Source organism: Nilaparvata lugens, chromosome X, assembly GCF_014356525.2.
Source record: "Nilaparvata lugens isolate BPH chromosome X, ASM1435652v1, whole genome shotgun sequence".
In the NCBI taxonomy this organism is placed as follows: domain Eukaryota; kingdom Metazoa; phylum Arthropoda; class Insecta; order Hemiptera; family Delphacidae; genus Nilaparvata; species Nilaparvata lugens.
In genome coordinates, this window is record NC_052518.1 from 51,320,744 (window position 1) to 51,346,874 (window position 26,131).

The following is a 26,131-nucleotide window of genomic DNA, read 5'->3' on the forward strand; positions in this document are numbered from 1 at the left end:
GCATGGCAAGATTAATTGAAGTTTTCTTGACTCTAGCCCGTTCATCTGCATGAATTAGGTATAGACTCAGGTATTTTCTAGATGTGTCGGCCTATTTCTAAATTCTAAATTTCATTCAAAATTATCTTTTTCATCATCTTTTGCAAGGTCAGGCACAGTGGGTTAGGTAGGATGACTAAGGTTATGTAGATTAGGTAGAGTAGATTGAGTGGGCCAGGGTAGGGTAGGGTACGGTAGTTTATGTTTAGTGGGTTAGGTTGATTAGGTTAGGTAGGGTGGGATAGGTGATTAGGGAGAGTTGATTGAGTAGGATGGCTAAAGTTATGTGGATTGGGTAAAGTAGATTGAGTAGGATATCTTGGGTAGGGTAGGTTAGAGTGTCAAGATTGGGTTAAAAAGTTTAGGAAGGTTAGTTATGGTAGGGTGGCTTAGGTTGAGTAGTATTTTCTGATAAGGTGTGTGAGGTAGGGTAGATTAAGTAGGTTATATTGTGTAGGGTAGGTTCGGTTGTCAAGATTAGGTTGAATAGTTTAGGTAGATTACTTCAGGTAGGGTGGCTTAGGTTGAGTGTTTGGTATGGTGGGGTAGGTAGAGTAGTTTAATTGGGGTGCAATAGAGTGGGTTGAATAGCATAATTTATGTAGGGTGACTTGGGTGGGGTAGGTTAAGTAGATTGACTGATAGAGGGTTGAATAGGTAGGTTGGGTAAAGAAGGATAGATAGGGTAGGGTTGGTGGGTTTGGTTTGGTAGGCCTGGTAGAGTATAGGCTGGGTTCACGTTTTGAAATGGAAATTTCGAAAAATCTTGAGGCTTTGAACAAAAGATTTCTTTTGCACTTTGCTGAGAAATGTGCAGTTCAAAAGTTGAAAATATTGCGGGGGTCCAGGAGGACCCCCAAGGTGAAATCTGTTATTCTTGCTATTTTTATTCACTTTTTTATCACTTTTGATCATTTTCAAATCATCAACATCATCTCACAGTTCAGTATGAATGCAGATTTTTCAAAATTGCCAAAATTCACACAGCCCCCCTCGAGTGCCCCCTGGATTCAATTTTCGGTTCAATGATACACTATCGGCAGCATGGACAGCAGGTTACATGATTCGAACATTGAAGACTGATGTAAAAAATACATAGACCATCAATTCATGACTGCAAAAATCCTTGAATATCAGCCAAAATTGACAAAAATTGAAAAATCGCCCTTGCATCCCCCCTTGATATTAACATGGTTAGTTTTCTCAGGACTGATGTTTTTTTGACTGCTCAATTCGATTTTGAGCATAAAAAAACCTGTAAGTGTGATCCATAACCAGCACTGTATATGGGGGTCCCCCCACGCCCCCCTAGAATTTTGAAATTCGTTATTTGACAGTTTTTCTGTGGGTTATTTTTTGGTCCTCTTTCCAATGATATTATTCAAAAGATTATAGGATTCACAGTTTTTGCTGGGAATTTCACACTTTTTTTCTGAAATTTTTTTTCAAAAAAATGAGGGGGCCGGGCCCTCCATTGGAAAAATTGATGTTTCGTCTGTGCAAGGCAATGTTTTGGTATATTCCGAGTCGATTGACCATGGATTCGGATCTGTAGCTATTCCCCCCCTCAATTTTCCAAAAATTGAGGGGGGTATTATCGACCCCCAAAATGAAAATTTTGAAAAATCAATAATTTTCCCTATGCCTGCTAGGACACCTAGAGACATCCTGATGGAAGTTGGTATTGTCAGATGCCCCAGTTTGGCTGGGAATTTTTCAAATTTTCCATCATGCAAAAATCATCGGAAATTAATCTCCCCCCTGCACCCCACCCACACAGGTCGAAATTTTATCCTTGCAATCTAGTAATGAAGGGGCGCTGAACAAAAAATTTCTCTTAAACTTTTGTTCACTAAATGTGCCGTTCAGAAGTTGAAAATATTGGTGGTGGGGGGGGGGGTCCTGGAGCCTTCCAAAATAAAAAATTTCCAGATATCATAATTATTCCTATGGTTTCAACCACTTGTCAATCGAATCCAACAGAGCACCAACCACCACATCAACCATCCTTGTCAGGAGGTTTTCAAACGCTCCAGCCATAGTATATATATAACTTGCGCTTTGTGCTCAGCGGGGGCTTCTCCCCCTGCACCACCATGAGTGATATGACTGTACAGGGGTGAGTAGCAGCCTCCGCGCTTCGGACTCCGGCTGGGGGACGGGCTTTGCCCGCCCAAGTAGGTTGGGTACAGTAGTTTATGTTGGGTCTGTTAGGTAGAGTAGGTCAGGTAGGGTGGGATAGGTGATTAGGGAGAGTTGGTTAGGTGGGATAGATTAGGTAAGGTGGATTGGGTAGAGTAGATTGAGTAGGTTATCTTGGGCAGGGTAGGTTAGGGTGTCAAGTTTGGGTTAAATAGTTTAGGAAGGTTAGTTTTGGTAGGGTGGCTTAAGTTGGGTAGTATTTTTTGATAAGGTGGATTAGGTAGAGTAGATTAAGTAGGTAATATTGGGTAGGGTAGGTTAGGTTGTCAAGATTGGGTTGAATAGTTCAGGTAGGTTATTTCAGATAGGATGGCTTAGGTTGAGTAGGTTGAGTGAAGTTGGGTAGGTAGAGTAGTTTTAGTAGGATGCAATAGAGTGGATTGAATAGCATAATTTATGCAGGGTGGCTTGGGTGGGGTAGGTTAAGTTGATTAACTGATAGAGGGTTGAATAGGTAGGTTATTTATAGAAGGATAGATAGGGTAGGGTTGATGGGATTAGTTTGGTAGGCCAGGTAGAGTATAGGCTAGGTTCAAGTTTTGATATGGAAATTTCGAAAAATCCATAGTTTTCCTGGGGCTTCGCCCGCCCAAGTAGGTTGGGTATGGTAGTTGATGTCGGGTGGGTCAGGTAGAGTAGGTTAGGTAGGGTGGGTTAGGTGATTAGGAAGAGTTGGTTAGGTGGGATTGTTTAGGTAAGGTGGATTAGGTAGAGTAGATTGAGTAGGTTATCTTTGGTAGGGTAGGTTAGGGTGTCAAGATTAGGTTACATAGTTTAAGTGGGTTAGTTCAGGTAGGGTGTTATAAGTTGAGTTGGTTGGGTATGGTGGAGTGGTAGAGTAGTTTGCGTGGGGTGCAATAGAGTAGGTTGAATAATATAATTTATGTAAGGTGGCTTAGGTGGGGTTGTTTAAGTAGATTAACTGATAGAGGGTTAAATAGGTAGGTTATTTATAGAAGGATAGATAGGGTAGGGTTGGTGAGATTAGTTTGGTAGGCCAGGTAGAGTATAGGCTAGGTTCAAGTTTTGATATGGAAATTTCAAAAAATCCATAGTTTTCCAGGAGCCTGCTGGGACTCCTTGAGACTTTCCAGTGCTGAGTAGGATAGTAGTTTAGTAGTTTGAGTCTTCCATATGTCTTTGCATCTTTCATATGTCTTCCCATACAGTTTTTATATAATAAATAGTCCCATTCCAATGTGCTCAACATGATAGTCCCTTATGTCTTTGCTATGAAATTGAACATTGGAAAGTTGAAAAATTTAGGGGGCCCTGAGTAACACCAAAAATTGAATCTCTTGTATTTGATATTTTACATTTTTTTCTATTCATTTCAATTATTTCTTGATATACTTCAACATAATTCTACCTTCCAGTGTGGTTGTAGAATTATTTAAATTACCGAAAATCACACAGCACCTATATTGTCCCCCCTTAGTGCCCCCTGGATTAGATTTATTTCAAGTTTTATTATGCAGCATAGACAGCTAGATATGTAATCTAAAAAAAGAAATATGTTGTAAAAATTACATAAACCACGAAATTTTGGCTGCAACATTGTGGGTGTCAAAACTTTTCTGGACCAAAATTTGAAAAAAACGAGAAATTGAACTTATATCCCTCATATATCAATCCATCCAGTTCTCATTTATGATAAATAGCCTTTTTTCGATATGCTGAGAAGGATTGTTCCTCTTGACTTTGCTATGAAATCAAGCATTGAAAAAGTGAGAAAATTGAGGGGGTCCTTGGTCCCCCCCAAGGTAAATTCTGTCATACTTTTTTCTTTTTCCATCACTTTCAATTATGGTCTGACTATCGTTCAGTGAGACTGCAGATTTTTCAAAATAGTCAAAAAAACACAGCCCCCCTTTAGTGACCCTGTATTCAATTTTGGGTTTGATGGTGGATCCTCAATGATTATTAACCAAAATTGGCCAAAATAAAAAAATTGCCCTTGCATCCCCCTAATGAGTTTTGTTGGATTATTCCCACAGAGCTAATGTTTCTCTGGCTGCTGAATCTGATTTTAAGCATGAATAAGCTGGGGTTGTGATTTTCGACGAGCAATAAATGTTATCTCAACAACTGAATCTGATGCCAAATTGTGAGGGTCAAGAATTTCCTTGGCCAGAATTGGAAAAAAAATTGAATAACTGCCCTTACATCCCTCATATATCATCCCATCGAGTTATTATATGATAAATACCCTCATTTCTATGTGCTGAGTGAGATTGTATCTCTTGACTTTGCTTTAAAATTAACCATCGAGAAGCTGGAAAATTTGAGGGGTACTGGGTAACCCCCCAAAGTAGAATCTCCCATACATCATATATTTTTTTCATCTATTTAGATGACTTTGATTTTTTTTTGACATATTCGAACATCATTATACCATCCAGTGTAACTGCAGATTTTTCAAAATTGCAAAAAATCACACAGGCCCCCTCGTGTGCCCCCTGGATTCAATTTTGGGATTGATGATGCATTATCAGCAGCATAGACAGCGGGTTAAGTGATTCCAACATCGAAAACTGATATGAAAAATACAGAGACAGTAATATCTTGGCTGCAAAAATCCTGGAAAATGAGCCAAAATTGACAAAAATCAAAAAATAACCCTCCCACCACCACTATTGTTTTTTTTCGGTTAGTTTTCGTGGGAGTAATGTTTTTTCAGCTGTTGAACCCTATTTTGAGAATAGAAACCCTGTAAATGTGATCCATGACCAGCACTGTATATGAGGGTCCCCCCCACGGCTCCCTAGAATAAAAAATTTTGTTATTCAACAATTTTTCTGTGGGTTATTTTTGGTGCCCTTTCTAATGATATAATTCATGAAATTTTGAGATCCACAGTTTTGGCTGGGGATTCCACATTAGGGGGTCCGAGCCCCCTATTACAGTAATCGATAGTTCATCTGTGCAAGGCGATGTTTCAGGATCTCCAGAGTTGATTGAGTTGGAATTCGAAACTGTAGTTATTCCTCCCCTTAATTTTCCAATTAGGTTTCTAGATACCAAATTTGGAAGTTTAAAATTTTCATCCAGGCCAGCTTCCCACCCCAACCACAGAGCACAATTCTCAAAGGAATGGATTAAAAACTGTGTAAATCGTAAGTTTATTTTGAGTTTAGATTTGCTTTGATGAATTTGAGGTTTGTATTGGTTCCTAGATAACAAATTTGGAAGCTTCAAATTTTTGTTTGTGCTAGCCTTACACCCCAGCCATGACCACAATAATCAATAGAATAATCGATGGAATGGGTCAAAAACTGTGTAGATCGTTAGATTAGCTCGAATTTAGATTTGTTTTGACAAATTTGAGGTTTGTATAGGTTTCTAGATACCAAATTTGGAAGTTTAAAATTTCCGTCCAGGCCAGCTTCACACCCCAATCACAGACCACAATTCTCAATGGAATGGATTAAAAACTGTGTAGATCGTAAGTTTATTTCGAGTTTAGATTTGTTTTGACGAATTTGAGGTTTGTTTAGGTTCCTAGATACCAACTTTGGAAGCTTCAAATTTTCGTCTGGGCTAGCTTCACGCCCAGCAACGACGACAATAATCAATAGAATGGGTTAAAAACTGTGTAGATCGTTAGATTAGCTCAAGTTTAGATTTGTTCTGACATATTCGTGGTTTGTTCAGGTTTCAAGATACCAAATTTGGATGTTTCAAATTTTCGTCCGGGCCAACTTCAAACCCCAGCGACTCAGAAGATCCCAAAATATTGACTTGGACAGATAAGACATCGATTTTTTCAATAGGGGGCCCGGCCCCCTCATTTTTTTTAAAAACATTTTCAGAAAAAAAAGTCCTGCGGGAACTAACCATGAAAATATATAGGGGAGGATGCAAGGGCGATTTTTCGATTTTTGTCAATTTTGGCTCATATTCGAGGATTTTTGCAGTCATGAATTGATGGTCTATGTATTTTTTACATCAGTTTTCAATGTTGGAATCACGGAACCTGCCATCTTTGCTGCTGATAGTGTATCATCAATCTGAAAATTGAATCCAGGGGGCACTCGAGGGGGGCAGTATGATTTTTGGCAATTTCGAAAAATTTAAAGTCACACTGAACTGTGAAATGTTGATATATGTCAAAAAATGATCAAAAATGATAATAAAGTGAATAAAAAATAGCAAAAAAAAAACGATTTTACCTTGGGGGTCCTCCAGGACCCCCCCAATATTTTCAACTTTTGAACTGCACATTTCTCAGCAAAGTCCAAAAGAAATTTTTTGTTCAGTGCCTCAACATTACTTGATCCTCACAATAGAATTTCGACCATGTTCCAGGATTTGCGGGAGGGAACGAAATTCCCATCAGTTTTTATCAGTAATGAAAATTTGAAAAATTCCTAGCCAAACTGGGGCAAGTGACAATGCTATCTTCCATCAGAAAGTCTGTGAGAGTACTAGCAGGCATCGGGAAAATCATTGATTTTTCGAAATTTACATTTTTAGGGTAAATGATGTCCCCCTAAATTTTTGGAAAATCAAGGGGAGGAATAACTACAGTTTCGAATTCCAACTCAATCAACTCTGGAGATCCTGAAACATCGCCTTGCACAGATGAACTATCGATTACCGTAATAGGGGGCTCGGACCCCCTAATGTGGAATCCCCAGCCAAAACTGTGGATCTCAAAATTTCATGAATGATATCATTAGAAAGGGCACCAAAAATAACCCACAGAAAAATTGTTGAATAACAAAATTTTTTATTCTAGGGGGTGGTGGGGGGTACCCTCATATACAGTGCTGGTCATTGATCACATTTACAGGGTTTCTATTCTCAAAATAGAATTCAACAGCTGAAAAAACATCACTCCCACGAAAACTAACCGAAAAAAAAAACAGTTTCTAGAATCCTAATTAAACCTCAAATTTGTCAAAACAAATCTTAACTTAAGCTAAACTAAAGATCTACACAGTTTTCAACTCATTTCATTGAGAATTGTGGTTTATGGCTGGGGTGTGAAGTTGGCCCGGACGAAAATTTGAAACTTCCAAATTTGGAATCTTGAAACCTAAACAACCTCAAATTTGTCAAAACTAACGCTAAACTAACGATTATTACATTTTCATTGAAAGGGCTGACATCGTCCGGGCCAACTTCACAGACGTCCACTGCTGTTTGGTATGGTACCAGTGGAAACTCTGCCTCTCACTATTGTTTCACTACTTGGCACTGAAATCTAGTAAAGCATTTCTACATTCGGATAACATGGTTTGGTATTTCAATTGAAAATTGTAGTGGGAAGGGGAGATTGGAACTAAGAACAAATTTTTGAATTGGAGAATAAAGGGTATAATGCAATAAATCAATCACAATACTTAATATCAAGAATGCACGCTTTGCTCCTACATTGAAAGCCAGCTTTTTAGCTCTCCTCATATCATCGCAGCATTTTCAATGGCTTGTCAATGGTTGACAGTTTTTTCAACTTACAGTGAAAACAATCTTTGCATATAGAACTTACTCTGAATGCATCCCTCAGCTCTTTCTCTTCTTGGTCAGCTGTTCTTTCGGTTGTAGCTCCCATATTAGAAACAATTTCAACAAACTCCTCGAAGCTGAAGTAACCGTCACCTGAAACAAAAACGATTTCAATAGCTGCCGTTTTAATATAATAAACATGAAACTGGACATACGCCAAGAAAATTTCTCTTGCAATTCAGTTATAGCTGGAGCAATTCCTGAATGATCGTTATTATGAATTCAAGTGAAGGTATATTTTTGCTATTTTGCTATAGAGGATACATGTATGATGCATAAAGTTTTTCTTGAAAAACTTCATAACTGTTGAATTCAATCTCACTACTCATCTCCCAAAATACATATATTGATGTATTTGAATAGTGAACTCGGATCGAAGATACGGTACTGCTCAATCGATAAATAAACTTCTTAGCAGCATTCTTTCCAATCTATCAAATGATCAGCTGTCAATATAATACAATTTTAGCAATTAAATACAAAAAATACAAGCAATTAAGACATAAAAAGTACAAAATATCTACAATACAATAGGCTTATGAAAAAATATGGAATTTAATTCTATTGGAAATTAACCTACTCAACTATGGGAAACCCATGTACTAGAGTAGGTGTTAGTAGTAGTAATACTTTGGGTGGGGGTGCAAACTGCAAATACGTTGGGTAAGTGAGCTCACATATTGTTTGAGATTATGTTTTCTATATGATGTCTTCCAGTTGAAATAATCCAGTTCTTAGCAGCAGTTTTGAATCTTCTTGGGTTTTCTATTGACTTGATTTGTGCAGGAAGTAGATTGTGGAGTTTTGGTGCTAGGTGGTTGAAGTGTCGTTGATATATTGCCACGTTCGTAATAAGAAGGTTTCTGTTTCTTGTGTTATGACTGTGGTTTCTTTTGTTGAAAGCTTTCCGGGTTTTTGTGTAGTCTGCAAATTATTTCCAAGGAGTGGAGCTGTCTTATGTCCATCACACCAAACTCATTGTAGAGCTGGTCTGACGAGGTGGCCTCTGCTTGATGATCTTCATTATTAGTTTTTGCACTTTCAAGAGGGGGTCAAGGTGCACATAGTTTGTCCCCCCCATTCTACAATATCATAGGAAGGGCTGAGAAGCCAAGGGGTATAAGTGACATTTTTCTGAAAATAGAGTTAAGTGCAGAAACTGGTCATTAAACACTGTAATAATCTCGTGGCCAAGAGATACAACTACTTCTCCTGTCATGTGTTGAGATCCAACGACAAAATATTAAACTACTCACTAGAAAAGAGGCCAAGGGGTACATGTGAGCTGCACTGTGTATCACAGCGGTGTGTTGCCTTACCAAATTGATTACTGGTTAATTTGCACAAAATATCAGCAAGATGGAGTTATTAGATGATAGCTCTTCCAGCCTTCTTCTAGGTAAGTTGAAAAAATAAATTTTCATCAACTCTAGAATATTTTGATTCTTCAATAATGTGGTAATAACAAAACTTCAACTCAGCTTTTTAGGTTACTCCACTTTCAAATTGAAATAATTATTGATTTGTTTGGCTTTGAAAGATAGGTAGTATTCTTATTATTTTCCATCTAGTATTTGGTTAAATTGTTTGTGTTTTTATCAATTTATTTTGCTTTGTTTTGAGATAACACTGATGATGATGCTGATTATAATCCTGCCAATAAAATGCCTAAGATGGGATTAGCAGTAGTGAGGAAGGTAAGATTTTTTCTACTCTGTGTAATACATGGAACATTTTTATAAAAGCCATTCAGCATTAACATTATTCAGAGCATGATTTAAAACTGAAAAAAATTATCCCTTTATTTTAATAAATTAATTTTTCACACAGCTAACTAGGTTTGGTTGTCATTAAAATCAGGTACGTCTTCAGTCTAACTGAACTAGTAGGCCTATTGTAGCTTTCAATTTATTGGAAAGTTCAATTATTCAGTAATGAATCTATGATACAGTATGTCATTGTACCCCCTCAATTGATGAATATTTATTGGCCAAAAATACAAAAAAAGAATAAGAAGCAAGGACACAAACTGAAACAATGTGGTTCTTGTGTAGGTGATGCATTACGATTTATTAAGTAGACTATTAATGAAGATATAACATTATCTTTTTGTTAATGACTTCACCGATGCATAATAAAAATAATAATAATAATATAATAATAATAATAATAATAATAATAATAATAATAATAATAATAATAAATAATAATAATAATGATAATAATAGTTAATTTCATTAATATTATTACATGAAGTATGACAAAATCAACCACTTTTTACTTTCCTTGCCCTAATACCATAGGTAAGGAAAGTATTGCTTTCCAAAAAAATTAAGGTACCCCAATTTCAAGGTTTCTATACGTTTCAAGGTCCCCTGAGTCCAAAAACATGATTTTTGGGTGTTGGTCTGTGTGTGTGTGTGTGGTGTGTGTGTGTGTGTGTGTGTGTGTGTGTGTGTGTGTGTGTTGTGTGTGTGTGTGTGTGTGGTGTGTGTGTGTGTGTGTATGTGTGTGTGTGTGTGTGTGTTGTGTGTGTGTGTGTGTGTGTGTGTGTGTGTGTGTGTGTGTGTGTGTGTGTGTGTGTGTGTATGTGTGTATGTCTGTGCACACGATAACTCCATTCCTAATCAACCGATTGACTTGAAATTTAAAACTTAAGGTCCTTATACCATGAGGACCCGACAGTGAGAAATTCGATAGAATTCAATTCAAGATGGCGGAAAAAATGGCGGATGATTACCGAAAAACCATGTTTTTCACGGTTTTCCCGAAAACGGCTCTAACGATTTTCTTCAAATTTATACCATGGATAGCTATTCATAATTCCCGCCAACTGACATGAATCTCATTTCTGGGAAAATCGCAGGAACTCCGTAATATTCTTGAGAAAAATGGCGGATAATGACTAAAAAACCATGTTAATCACGGTTTTCTCGAAAACGGCTCTAACGATTTTCTTCAAATTTATATCATATAAATTCTAGCTATCTATAAGCCCTATCAACTGGCATGAGTCTCATTTCTGGAGAAATTGCAGGAGCTCCGTAATATTCTTGAGAAAAATAGCGGATAATTACTAAAAAACCATGTTTTTCACGATTTTCTCAAAAATAACTTGACCGATTTTTTTCAAATTCATACCCTGTATAGTTTTTTGTATAGTAATTCATACCCTGTGTAGTCACTATTAAACTTTTAAGTTCACTATTGAGTGCAGCTCTATCAACTGGCATGAGTCTCCTATCTGGGAAACTAATGGGGGGTCCACCCCATCTTTGAGAAATGGACTTGGTAACCTCCTTCTTCTGCATGAGGTAGGTAGGTAGCCAGATAATAAAAAGAACACATAGTCGAGATATTTCATCTGCAGAACAGCTGTTTTGACGACTTTAAAAAAATGGCGACTAAAAAAATAATCGAATTTCACAATTTACACAAAGGAAAGAGTACTCTGAAAACAATTATATATACACATATACAGAAGTCTGATCGTATTTTCAAATATGAGCAAGGGAAGTTGTGTGAGTGTACCACACCAGATTTTCATGCAAATGATTCCCAAGTGAGTTTGAGTTATGGAATGGATTATTGAGAAAGATATCTTATTGTTAAATGAATTGAAATATAATAAATGACATGTTATTATGATGTCAGTATTATTTTTAGTTTCAATGTAGGGTATGTTTATTTACTTGCAGATGAAAATGCGGCTGAACTAGAACCTCCTGCCAAAAGACTAAAGCATCCAGGGAGAAATAAAACACAACGATCTGAGGAGTGGAAAAGGCAGAAGTCTTCAAAACTACGAAACATGGTGAAAAAAGATACTGACCGCAAGGGTAAGGTACACAATGAATGAAAACTTCAGAAATACAAACATGAGTACCGCTTCAAATGTTGTGAAAATATAAGTGAAGAAAGGCGCCAAAAATTTTTCTCTGAGTACTGGTGGCTTGCAAGTTGAGAATTGCAATAATCATTTCTGAACTCTGCTATCATTTCGGGAGAGCCAAGTAGGAAGAAAATGAATGCTGTACGTGGGGAATCTATCTCTTGTCAATATTCTTATTAGATGGGGTGAGGGTTTGCAAAGATTTTTTTCTAAAGACATTAGATGTTACAAACAAGCGTGTAACAAACATAATCACTAAGAAGAAGATATCTGGAACAGATATCTCACCTCGAGATCAAAGAGGGCGGAACAAATAAAATTGAAATGGAAAGAACTGATTTGGTCAAGAAACATATTACTATGTTTCCCAGATATAGTAGTCACTATTCCAGACAGCGAACACCAGATAGAGAATATTTGAATAGAGACTTGAATTTTAAAAGATGTATAAGTGTTATAAGCTATTTTGTGAGGAGCAAGGAGAGTAGCCAGTTACTCTATCTTACTACAGACATATATTAAATACATGTTTCAATCTTACATTCCATCGGCCACATCGTGACACTTGTAATAATTGCGATAAATTCAAATCAGCTATTGAGCATGGAGATCAGGAAGCCAAACATGCTGCAACAATTGAATGCTTTTATTTCAAAGTGATCTAAGTGCCAAATTTTTGGAAAACCAATAAAACACTCCAATTTTGAAAAAAAAACAGTTTTTCATTCATTGCATTATTATTTTGAGATAATTCATAAATGTAAAAAGTGTCCATGTGTTTTAAAACAATGTAACTAAAACAATAGTAGATGCTTATTGCCGTTTTTCGAGCGTTTTTTTACCACTTCCCCCCCCCCTCCCACCACCCACAACCATCATATGTACCCCTCACCGACCCCGCTCCTGCCGCACCACCAAAGCCTCTTAGAAGGAGAAGAACCTCTCTCTCTCCCTCCCACCACCGTCCCTTAGAATGAACCTCTCTCATACTCTCTCTCTCTACACATGAAGAAGAAGGAGAAGAAAAAGGAGAAAAAGGAGAAGAAGAAGAAGAAGAAGGAGAAGAAGTAGAAGAAGGAGGAAGAAGTGTATCTAACTGCCAGATTTAAGTGAAACGATAATCACATTCAAAAAAATCCATCATGTACAATAGCTTTCAAAGAGAGGAAGAAGTAGAAGAAGGAGAGGAAGAAGATGGAGAAAGAAGAGGAAGGAGAAGTTATGCATGCAGTCGGCTATACCATGTGCTTCTCCAATTACACACACTTTTTGCATGGGGAAATGAATCTTCCAAGTGACAAATTTTTTCTCAAGGAAATAACAGAGCTGAGGCATGTGTCTAACTGTCAGATTTAACTGAATCGTCCTTCCTCTCAATGACTCGTCATTGCAGCAATGCTAAGTGAAAATGTAATATTAATCCAAGTAATACTGACATAAAAGACTGATTCTGAAATCTCACTCTATACTATAACAACCTCCCATGCATTGAGACATTCTTATCAAGACTACCCTCTCATTCTATGTTTCTTTCTCACTTCTCTTAATGGAAGAGATTCAATTCATCTTGTTTTATTTTAATTGATCTTACTCTATGTACATTATTTGTGAGAAATGTGGTGAAGTTTTTAAAGGATCAGTCATATGAAAAAACCATGAAAACTTAGAAGCTGCACATGCTATTTCAGTGATTTATACAATTTTCTGCACCACCAAAGAAAAATTGTGATTCAGAAACTGGAGCATCATAGTTGAAGCAAAATTGGATGCAGTAAAGTTTAATATACTACTTGATTGTAGAATGATAAATCAATTGAATGTAACATTTAAAACATACCCATATTTGCAGATAGCAATATAGATGAGATTTCAATGATAGTATTACTGAGTTGAGTAAAGTGCAACTGCTAAAGTGAATGAGCTAGATCATTAATCTTTTTTCTACAGCAGGAAAGCATGTATCAATGTGCAGAATTTTTAATAATAGATGAACACAAACTTGAAGCACAGTGGACACTATCAAAAGATTTCACAAGTGCTCAGCAAAGATAATTAAAATGAAGTGAAACAAAAAATATCAGGAAATCAGCGGTTCTGTTATAGCTAAAATGCATGATATTACATGTTTGGAAGTCACTGAGATGCAGTAACAAGAAAGATTTTCATCTCAAGAGATGTTTTGTTCAATCAAATAGAAGAAATGTTGAATTCAAATGTAACTGTGAAAGTCCAAAATAGAATCCATATACACAAAGAAATAATTGTTAAATGTAGACAAAATACAAATGATTTGAGAATCACAGAACACACGTTGACAATAGACCTTTTTTCCATAGTATTGAAATTAACATAAATGATGCTATCAGACAGCCAAGCCGAATGGTTCGATAAGATAACTGTGCCATCTGCCTGTCCTTCCCAATAATGTCGACTTTAAATAGAATCCTGTTCAATGGTATTTTCGAATTAATGTGTGGTTATAATAATAGTTACTGGAATAGTTATTTGTGCAACTAGTGCGCAAAGTGACAGTTTGCTGCACTGAAGGAAACGTTAACGCCCGATCCATAGGCGAGGGCGGATGGCTTCTTGAGTGCAGCAGAGGAACTTTGCATACGTATTTCACATTAAATTTTTCCTACAGTTACCATTGAATATGAAAAGTGGGTAATTATGGATAAAATGATGGCTGAAATCCATCAAATGTTTGTGTGTGTGATGCTGTTATTGATAACAAGCCTAATTCATTTAAAAATTAATAATCCAATTGAAGTTGAAAATTCTCAGCCAAAGTTCTCATTTTTATTCATTCAAGAATCAGAAAAAATACAGATAAAACAAAAAATTCGCATTCAAAATACACGCCAACAGCTGGTTTGGATGACTGCAAAATGGCTGAAACAACAAGCTCGCGACCCAGCGGGAAGAATCATACCTAACTTTGCTCTTTCATCCAGCTAAAACCAGTATTCAGATATTCAGAATTATGATTAACTAGAATTTCCGAAAAATACTATAAGTAAACTAAAAAATATTTCTAAAATAACATAGACAACAGAAAATATTTTATTGTAGTATATTCTAATGTTATTTTATTAATTCCATTGACATGGATTTTGAACGGTAATTATTTAACCTGAAAATTCGAATTTCAAAATGTGTGTTTGCACACATTACATTTCTCATTGCTTGGAGTTGAAATAATTATTACTGTCAATAGAAAATAAACATTATTTATTATTAAATGATGAGAAGTTATTATTTAATAATGATTCAGATAAGCATTATTCTTGTTTTGGATTTCTAGATTGGGATTTTATCATGAATGTAGGGTAGCCATTGAAATGATTCTCATCTAAATCTAACCACAGTCATTGTTACCAACTTAATTTTTGTTTTCGTGCACTAATCCTCCATATAACCCACCAACTATTTTGTGTTGCCATGTTGCAAATGTGGAGTGCAGAAAATTTTTTTGCCGCACTAGAGTGGAGAAGTGATTATTTGCGTTCTGTAATCAGTGCAGGAATGGCCACTTTTCAAGGTAACTGTAGGAAAAGAGCTTAGCATAGATTAAAAATTGGGAGCTGTTTAATGTGGTGTTTCGTTTTCCTTCTGGTGTGTCTGGTTTGTGGCTTCGAGATGTATGGTACTAAATAATTAGAAACTCTTCATATTTCAACTCGCTGAAAATATACTTGATTACTTGCCAAAAAGTTCAATTATTATTTCTCTGTTTGATTCTGTATTCCTGGACAATGGTGTATGTGAAGTGTAGTCAGCCTACAAACCCTCAAGAGACAGTGAAGTGTGTCATGTGTAGTTGCCAGTTTCATCCAGCACGCTGTCGAGTGCGCACTGTGGCTAAGCTGAATGCCATGAATGCTAGTGGTGTAGCATGGAGATGCGAAAATTGCCCTGCTGAGACCAACGACGGTGATGACGCAAGTATTATCGGTATATTAGAATTGATACCTCCCTCGCGTTCGATACCTTTCAGCCTGCAGCTCTGCTCTGCTCCCCACGCCACGCATCAACCAAATGAGTGGTTGACCCACCCGCCACCAGGGTGCGCCTCAGTCGCCGCCACCCGTTCCTGCGTTTCTATTGGCCGAGCACCGCCGGCCAATAGCAGCGCAGGTGAACTCGGGGACTGTGAATAAAAGGGGGCTTCTCAGCTACCCTCGATAGCACTTGCTCACTAGCAGCCTTCCACTGAAGAGACCACCAGCCGAGACCACTACCAGAGACCACTACCAGCCGAGACCACTACCGAGACCAGGAGCAGAGCAGCGAGCAGGCCAATGAGGGAACCACGGCGAGACTAACCGCAACCTGAGGTGTCTTCCTTGTTTACTACCCAGCCGATGCCTAGGAGGAACCGAGCCGGCCACCGAACCCAGAAGAGGAGGGCCCTACGTCGGCTTTGCCAGGTGGAGGAGAGGCTGAGGCTGTACACCGCCGCGCCAGCTGCGCGCCAAGACTTAGCGCCCCAGCCTAACAACTGGCGCGCGGTTCTGGATGCGCGGGTTGGGTGCCGAACCGACATCAGAGTGTGTGCAGCGGAAGCCTACGACCCTGCCTGCCCGGGGTTTGACCGGAGGCCCCTTCTAAACGAGGAAGTGGTCGAGGAAGTCCTCCCGGCGGAGATTCGGCACGACCTCTGGCTAGTAGATCACCCAGTCAGCCCTCTCCGTAGCCCAGGTAAACCAGAGTGGAGACTGCGAACCATTGACTTGAGCCCCTGCCGGCCTGCTCTCGCACCAGACGGACCTGCCCGGGACCCTCGCGCAGCGTGGTATCGTGCCAGTCGACGACTACTAAACATCTAGCCTGCCTTGGTCCCTTTTAGGGCCACCAGCAACAATCTTGGTCCCTTTTCAGGGCCACCAGCAACAAACTTGGCCCTTTTCAGGGCCACCAAAAGCCATTTTTTTTAGACAGTGGTAACAAACCCCTCGCTCGACCTGACTGACTAACCCAATTGATGAATGAGCCACACCTTCCGCCATATCAAAATCTATCCAAAAACAAATAGATGATAATAAGAAGGAGACAGCAGACAATTTCACTAACCTTCAAGCAACCTTGACCTCAATTAATTCTACATTGGCTGGTCTTCAACTAAAAATAGCCACTGTTGAACAAGATAATATGAACTTGAAAATGAGTAATCAAAAACTGGAACAGGCAAATGCACATTTAACTAATCAACTGAAAGACCTAGAGTGAAAGACCATGGAGCTTGAACGTTATACAAGGAGATGGAATATAGAAATTCCAACAACAGTCGGTGAAAATGTCTACCTGGTAGTGAATGCTGTCGCGAGAGCACTCGATTTAAAACATCACAAACATGAAGATATATCCATTTCCCATTGTCTGCCTGGACCTCAGAACAGCAAATAGCCGCCTGCAATATTGGTTAAATTCGTTTGCCGTGCAACAAGGCTAGAGTGGCTAGCGGCCGTCAGGGTGAGGCGAATGAATCATGGCGACGGACGTGCTGCCTTCATTTGTGGCGACCCCTGTCTTGGTTAACGAGCACCTCATCAAGTATGACAAAGATCTACTGAGCCGAGCAAAGAGTAGTGTCAGGACGGGAGAACTGTGGCATGCCTGGGTCAGGGAGGGAAAAATCTTTGTGAGGAAGACGGCGGACTCGAGAGCGCGCAGAATTTTCTACTGGCCGACAGACGAGACACCGGTGACCGATGCACCTCCACACCCGCCGCGCCGGCAGTAGGCCCAGCCGCTACATACCCGCGACCGCCACTAAACAGCCAGAGCCACCGCTACATTGAACATCAAGTTTGTTGCCTTGGTGATAAGGTAACTCAGTCTCTTGATGAACTCACAATAATGGAAAAACTGAATTTATTTTTCTAATTGTCCTTTTTTATAATTATTTTCCTCATTGTAAAATCGATGATGTAAGTGATGGTTTCAACTTGAAAAAAAAATGGAACACTCACCTTTTTTGTAAGATTTTTCTATTTATCCATATGATAATGTTTGATATACATATATATTACATTCATAAACTTAATATTTGAAAATGAATCTTTCTTTATCAAACATAAAGCCATTATCACTGTCACTATATTACTTTGCTTTATTACTATGCATTTATGAAACGTACATTCATCAATAGGATCAGTTATTAAATCCTTCAGCTTTGCATGAAATACATAGATAAGAACATGATAAGAACTCATTTTCTTTCCGTCTATGTTCTTTAATTTGTTTAAGAAAAAACTAATCTCGCTCAGAATGAGATAGAAAAATCATAAATTCTATCAGTATAGTTCTTGTACACCTACATTTAGATTTCATGTTTCTGATACCGTACATACCAGAAAGAAATATTCTACTACATTTTTTGAATCCACATAATTTTATTGTGTATTAAAACAAAGATGGAATTTTGACTTCAAGCTTCTGAAAAGATCAAGATTATTTTGAAACTACATTTATATGCTAATATTTATATGCTGTTTCATTCTCCCTTTGAATGAGCATGATAATCTGCTAGAGTGGTGTAGAATAGAATCTTCTTGCCATTCATATTGATAATCTCTATCTTAATGATTGCTATCTCTATCCCATCACTGCTTATCACTGTCAACTGAGAGAATGAATAACTTTCCTTTTTCATATTCCTTAATGATCTACTTTGAAATTTCTCTGGTATTGTTGTGTATCTCTGATTGAGTAAGTTATAGGAATGTTTATTTAAAGATAAAATGCTAACTTAGTGAATTTTTGTCAATAAGGTGCATGATCTTTATCAGCTTCAGCTGACTACATAAAGTAGACTATGTATTTTCAATATTCTAAGGCAAAGTAGTACAGTAATGCATTTTATTCATCTTTGCATTTTTTTTCTTACATGAAGATGCATTTACATCACGTAATCTTCCGATTAATCTAATGTTTTGTTTTTTTTTTGTTTTTTTTCCTTCTTGCCTTATTTTTCTCTCTCTCTCTCACAACATAAATATCCTCTCATTATCACTATTATCTTTATCTTTCCTTGCAGCCTGAGGCTATATTCATGAAATCTTAAGTGGACCAATATTATAATCTTCATATCCATATAATCTTTGATTTGAATATCCTTACTCAGTATTTTTCTTTTTTCCCACTTGCTAGTTGCTTTACTCAATTTCTCGTCCTGGTATTCTATATATCTGCCTGTAGCTCAGGTGTGCGGTTGTTGTTTCTCTTATCTCCTGGTTATTATTTTTAGTTTTTTTTTCTTTCTCTTTTTGTTTATTTCTACTCTCTCCCTTATCACTACTGTACAGGCTGGCTTAGTCAATCTAAATTAGAGCACTAGCTGAAGAAGCATTGCAAAACTTGGATGTTTTTAGAAGTATTGAATGTGTAGAATGGAATAGTATATCTGATGTTAGGGATTCATTTGTGGATAGTTTGAGAATATTGTACACGAATATCAGAAGCTATCAGAAGAATTTTGATGAGTTTCTGGTGATGTTGGAAGATTGTAGAGTCAAGTTTGATATTATTGTCCTGACAGAGACTTGGTTCAGCGATGATGGTTGTCTAACTCATCTGCAGGGCTACACTCCTTCCAGCAGCACGTACAGAAGGAACCAAAACGATGGTGTCATCTGCTATGTAAATAATAATTTTAACGTATCTTCCATTGAAGTCCGGTTACATGGCGCTGCTGGTCTGAATTTCCTTCTTAGTAGAGGAAATGTCAGGTTCTGTGTCTTGGCATTGTATTGCAGCCCATCTACCGACGCGGATATGCGAGTTTTTTGCAACAACCGATCCAAAGACCATATAAACTGGATTGTGAGGGATCTAAACTGTTGTGGCTCAACATTTCTCCAGTAATTCTCAAAGGGACCCTATAAAAAGAGTTGATAAGATCCAACTAATGAGTTTAATCAGGGAGCCTATCTGGTTCTAAACCTTGCAAAGGAAACCTACAGGTTGATTCATTTCTTAGCAATAATAATAATAATAATAATAATAATAATAATAATAATAATTTTTTTTTCTATTAAATTTTTTCTCACATTACATAATATGATAGTTTACAATGGATTGATCATAAAATAATAACATCTTATATTTTATCACATAATTATGTCATGAGAATCTATTTAGATCTCCATAATATAATAATAACAATAATAATGATAACTGTAAGAATTAATTTAGATCTCCTATTACTATCAAGATTTTGTGGCTACCCCATGAAGCTAATTTTAGCTTATATTGAGGTGTTGTTTTAATACATTATTTATCAGACTTGCAAGAGGTTCATAAACATAATATAATTCCTTCTTCTTCTTGTATTTATTAATGAATATTTTTTATGATGTTTCCATTTATATGTTAAATTGAGTTATATGTTGAGTTATATATTGATTTGTTATGAAATAGCTCTTTATTACTCTTTCAACTTCTGCGTATGTGTTGAGGCTCTTGAGGTGATTGGGGATGTTGTTGAGGATGTTCGGTACAGAGTATTCCGGTATAGCCTTTCCCATTTCTGTATAAAAGTCTGGTGTTCTATAGTGCAAGTGTCTTGTATTGTATCTATTTTCATTGGTCTGTCTATAATTATTTTCGAAGTAGTATTTCTGTAGTATTATGAATTTGTACAAGTTTTTGAAGTTGAGTATCTGTATTGCATTTGTGTCTAGATTCTGGAAAAAATGTCTTCGTATTCTGTCAGTCAGTTGAACTACTGGATTCAAGATATAATTCGGAGCATGTCCATAAACGGTTATTCCATATCTTACTTCAGATTCCACTAGGCTAAGGTATACTGTACGTTTTGCTTTCATTGGTAGCAGATATTTTAGTTGGAAGCATCTATCTGCTATATACCTCAGTTTTTTAGCCAACACTTGTGAGTGAGTAAACCACTTCACATTCAAATCGAAATGCATTCCTAGGTACTTCACTGTATCTGAGTGTTTGATTTTGTTGCAGGTACACTGGTTGTTAGTTTTAAAACATTCGTATTTGTGGCTAGTTACTCTATTGTTTGGATCGATGGTATCTATGTTCAGTTTTGGGTTATGGAATACTATTGTTTTAGTCTTTGTACTGTTTATATGGATATAATTGTTATGAAAGTATTTTGTAATTGTGTTTATATCTCTCTGTATTTTTTCGGCTGCAACTGATAAGTTTTTATGTGTAGATAAGATTATAGTATCATCTGCATAGTTTTAGACCTCCCCTCTGAAGTCACAGTTTTTCAGGTCACTGATATACAGATTGAAGAGCAAAGGTGATAGTGGTGAGCCTTGAATGACCCCGAAAGATTGCGATTTTGGAGTACTATTGCTCTTCCCAATTTGAACAATTGTTTCCCTGTTACTAGAATAACTCTTGAATATTTCCAAATCTGTCCCACATATTCCCATTATATTCAATTTCTTAAGGAGTATTTCATGTTGGATCGTATCGAATGCTTTGCTGAGGTCCAGTAGCACTGCCAAGGTCAAGCTTCTTCTATCTATATTCTTATTGATTGAGTATGACACTTTCTCCAGTAATTGGGTTGTGGACTTACCAGGAACAAAACCATATTGATTTCTATTTAGTAGGTTATGCTGACTGGAGTATCTCATAAGATCATCATGAATGATGAATTCAAATATTTCCATTAGAATTGAAATTGCTCCTATTGGTCTGTAATTTTGAATATCTTTTTTTTTGTCTGTTTTCATAAATAGGTTTGAGTAGGGTTGTTTTCATTTTCGTTGGGATTTTTCCTGTTTCAACTATTGTGTTGTATAGGTGAGGGAGAATTCTTTTCAGGTATTCAAAATGGTCTCTTATATGTTTTGGTTTGATATTATCAATTCCTGGAGAGGCAGTTCTATTTAATTTTTTCACTAAACTGTGTAATTTATTCATCTGTATTATTTTAACTATGGTATGTGGTTCGTTTCTCAAGTCAAGTCCATCAGTCTCAATCGTTGGCACTTACAGCTCATCTGTTGATATGTTTCTGTTCATTTCTTCTATCTTGGTTTTAAAATGTTCATTGAAGCTATTGCATAATTCATTGAGATCTTCTTCTTTCCCGATTTTGAAATTCTCCCTTATTATTGACTGGATTGGTTTCTTCCTTACATTGAGTATCTCGTTAACTGCATTCCATGTTTTCGTGGCATCTCCGATATGATCTTTGACTTTATTGTAGTAGTGGTTATGATTTTCTCTACGTATTTCGTTAGTTGGATTGTTTCTGTGGTTTTTATATTCATTCTTCAATTGTTTATTATTTGGTTGTCTTTTTAATCTGTTCCACAATACATCTTTCATTTTGATTCGGTCTTTAATGTGTTTGGTTATCCATGGCTGGGTTTTTTCATCTCTCTTATTGCAGATTTTTATTGTAGCTTTTGCATAAATGGTTTCAAATTTTTGAACAATTGAGTCATATATCTTTGCTGGATCGTTTGATGTTAAATTATCATTCCAGTTAGTATTCCTAATCATATTTCCTACAAGCCTATCCGAGATAACCTCTATTTTTTCATCTGTTACTGATGTTTCTGTTCCAATTCCATTCAGCATGAAACCAATCATAAAATGATTTGCTATTTTCGTTTCAATAATCATTGTCTCTATCTTATTTGGGTTTATTCTGGAATTTATGTGGTCTATGCATGAAGACGTTATATGATCAGCATACAGTTCTTCTCTGGTTGGCTCTTTTATTCCATTTTGCAGACCAGCTGTATACAATATATTGAGATAGCTTTCTGATTGTGGATTGATGTTTCACTCCAAGATATCAATGTTCATATCTCCCATGATTATAAGATTCTTTTTGTTATTCACATGTCCAGTTTGCAGCCAATTCTCTATTCGCTCATTGAATTGGTTGATACTTTTTGAAGGTGGCCTGTAGAATACTGCAATCAAATAATCTTTTTTGTCCATTGACAATTCAAATAGGAGTGACTCACTAGCAGGAAAATCGTAATCTATTATCTTTATATTCAATTCTTTCTTATAATATATTAGTATGCCTCCGCTAGCTCTTTCTTCTCTGCAGTAACTCAAATGATTATAATTTAGAATATCATATGACTCTATTTCGTTCTCTTTTAGATTGGTCTTAATCAAGATAAGTAATTTTATTCTATCTAATGTATTCCCCATGACTGCTTATAGTGTGTCCCAATGTTTTTTCATGCCTCTAATATCGATCATGATACATTCAAATGTGTTTTCCTCTATCATAGTATTTGTAAAGTCTTGCAAATTATTGTACGTTTTAGTTCGTATTTGTTCTATGTCAAATAACTGATCCATGATTGAATTAGTAGGATGGTGGTAATTTTAAATTTTATAATTTATTGCTTTAATAATTAGTCTGGTATGTAGGGTGAATTTTGATTGATTTTGGGTTTTTGTGCATGTTGTGAGCTCTGTTTTATCCTTTATTTTATTATTTTTTTATTCTGTTTGTATGTCTCAAAGAAGGTGAGAGTATGATAATTCATTTTCGAAGTTAATGGAGTACTCTCAAAATTGTCTTATCTGTGTAGGCCTGCCCGTATCGTTATTGATAAGGAAGTTTTATCTCTACTGCAAAGGGAGTACTCGTTGCTTTTCTGTTAGTTTAATTCATTTCATCTTTCTGTAAACAACGTATCCATAGAGTTGTGTGGCTGATATTAGAATATATTGTTATTGATTTGAATACCTAATTTTTTTGTTGCTCATGTTATAATTTAATAGTGAAGTGATAAAATTTCGATTGAAATTAAAGTTCAGGTGTTTAGTTTATCTTAAAAGTTCAATCTGTCAAATATTCTGGTTGCCTATCTGACCATTCTCTGATTTTTTTCAATTTTGGGTATTCAGTCAGTCTACAAAACAGTGCACACAACTTAATTGGATTTATATATATCTATTTTTTTCTTTTAGTTTAAAGATGACCTAATATAGAAATAAATCAAGATTCATAATAATACCTGTTATCCTTACCTCTCACACTTCAAATGTTCATTGTGGATATGATATATTGTCTTTGTTTTATATGTAAATACTGTATTCATATTGTCTCTCTATTTATCACTACTGATTTTACACTTGATGTTTTGGAATATTGTCCTTTGAATGTACACGTATCTTATCATCGTTTGTCGATTTCTTGATGAATATTCTTCCATTTCTGCTCCATATGTACTTGTATCCTTGTTGTATCGCATCGTGTTTCATCTCCCAGAACAGTTTTTTGAATCCCCTTGATTGATTTTCCGCCAGGTAGATCCTTTCTCTATTGTTGATACCTAGGATATCTTCGTTGGTGATTTTCCTCTTTTGTAGAATGATGTGCTTTTCATTTTTAGTTTTCATTTTCACTATGATGTTTGTGTCCTTCGTTTTATCATTTTTCACTGGTAGCCTGTAGATTGATTCAATGTCATAGGACGATACATTTGGAATGTTTAGCTTTTTTGTACTCGTATCAAATATGCTATTAAGATTCTCATTTGGTAATTTCTTGACACCCACAATTTCAATATTCTTCTCTAGCGAATGATTTTCCAAATCAAGTATCCTTTTCTTCAGTGATTCTATCTTTTTATCCTTTACCTCATTCATTCTCTCTAATTTATCCACTTTCTCCTTGTACTGCTTCATTTCCTCAGTGATGCCGGTAATGGATGATGTTAAATTTTCTATCTTTTTGTTAATTTCTGGCATTAACTCTAGTCAATTGTTGATTCGATTGAGAATGCTTTGGATATCCGTGTTTTCGTTAAGTGAAGAGGTAGAATCACTCCTTGCTTTCATCTTTATTCTACATGTTGGACACCGCCAATCAACTTTCTTTTGATTTGACATATTCCTATGAGTTGATTCCCTCAGTCCCGAGCATTCAAAATGCATTATGTTGGTTGCATCCATTACAGTTCACTGAATCGCCATCAGATGGTAGTTCTTCTTCACATCTCGTACATTTTTTCATGGTTGAATTTTCCAATTATTTCCCTTGCTCACAATCACTCACGTTCATGAATGTAGTCGTTTCTTGTTTGAAAGTTCCGATCCTTCCTATTCCTAGGTTATGATGTGTCTGTTATTTTGATTTTGTTGTTATGTCAAACTGGTCACAGTTTAAGTCCAATTTTTTGTTCACTACACTTTTTAACACCGTAGAAAATGTTTGATATATAGTAATTTTTGACAATAATAGTAATAATAATAATAATAATAATAATAATAATAATAATAATAATAATAATAAAAAAAAATCGTTTGAAAAATACTCTTCAAATAAGAATGAGATGACCCACAAAGACTTTCTAGAAACAAGAAAACTTTCAAACAAAATCATCAGACAAGAGAAAAGAAAATATGTAACTCAGCAAATAGAATCAATTGAATCCGATTTTAAAAATTATAACACGCACAGATTCTACAAAACGTTTTCAAATCAAATTAAAGGTTACATTCCTCAAAACGTTTGCTTCAAGAAGCCAGATGGAAGTCTTGCACTTAGCAATGAAGAAAATTGTGAAGTACTAGCTAATTATTTTGAAAATCTTCTAAACTGTCCAGAACCTGTAGAAATTCTCCCGATTTTCAACCACATACCTCTACAACAGGATGAATCATTACCACCAACAGAAGAAGAAATCATCAAACACATAGGTAAACTAAAAAATAACAAGGCGTCTGGAGAAGATGGGATTGTAGCAGAATTTTTAAAAAACCTAGGGTATAATTCGAGAAAAGAGCTAGTTTCAATTATCCAGAATGTATGGATCACAGAGGAAATCCCTGAAGATTGGAAATGTGCTCTAATACACCCATTGCATAAAAAAGGAGATAAGACCGATGTGAATAACTATAGGGGTATTTCTCTTCTTGCTGTCGCCTATAAAATATTATCAGCTTGTCTTCTTGAAAGAACCCAGAAACAACTAGAACCCAAAATTTCAGATTTCCAAGCTGGATTTAGACCAAATCGTTCATGTCCAGAACAAATATTGAACTTGAAATTAATATCACAGATAAGAAAATTACGAAGTAAAGCCACAATATACGTATTTGTTGATTTTAAGAAAGCCTACGATTCAATCCACAGACCAACACTATTTAAAATTCTTGAAGAGAAAGGCCTGGATCAGAAAACTCGAAAAATCATAGAACAAACATTGACAAACACAACATCAAAAATAAAATTTATGGGAGAACTTTCGAAGCCTTTTGAGATAAAGACTGGTGTTAGGCAAGGTGATGGATTATCACCACTGCTCTTCAACATAGTTCTTGATAGAGTAATGGAAGAATGGGAAAAGAAACTGAAGGAGGTGAACCACTGGAAGCCAATCTCGCTGGGAACCAAGAAAAATAATCTTCAAATTCCATACTTAGCTTTTGCAGACGACCTTGCTATAATGTCAGATTCATTGGAAAGTGCAATAAAACAAATAGAAATTTTAAAAGAATGTGCTGAAC

General features: G+C 36.3%; 1 protein-coding gene across 1 annotated transcript in view; it reads right to left on the minus strand.

Annotated features, from left to right (window-relative positions):
- The window catches only part of LOC111048941 (neo-calmodulin), a 483,793-nt gene that overhangs the window by 221,118 nt on the left and 236,544 nt on the right, over positions 1-26,131 (minus strand). Inside the window, exon 4 of the mRNA XM_039443295.1 lies at positions 7,736-7,845. Coding sequence (XP_039299229.1) covers positions 7,736-7,845 — 110 coding nt within the window. The remainder of the gene's footprint in view (positions 1-7,735; positions 7,846-26,131) is intronic.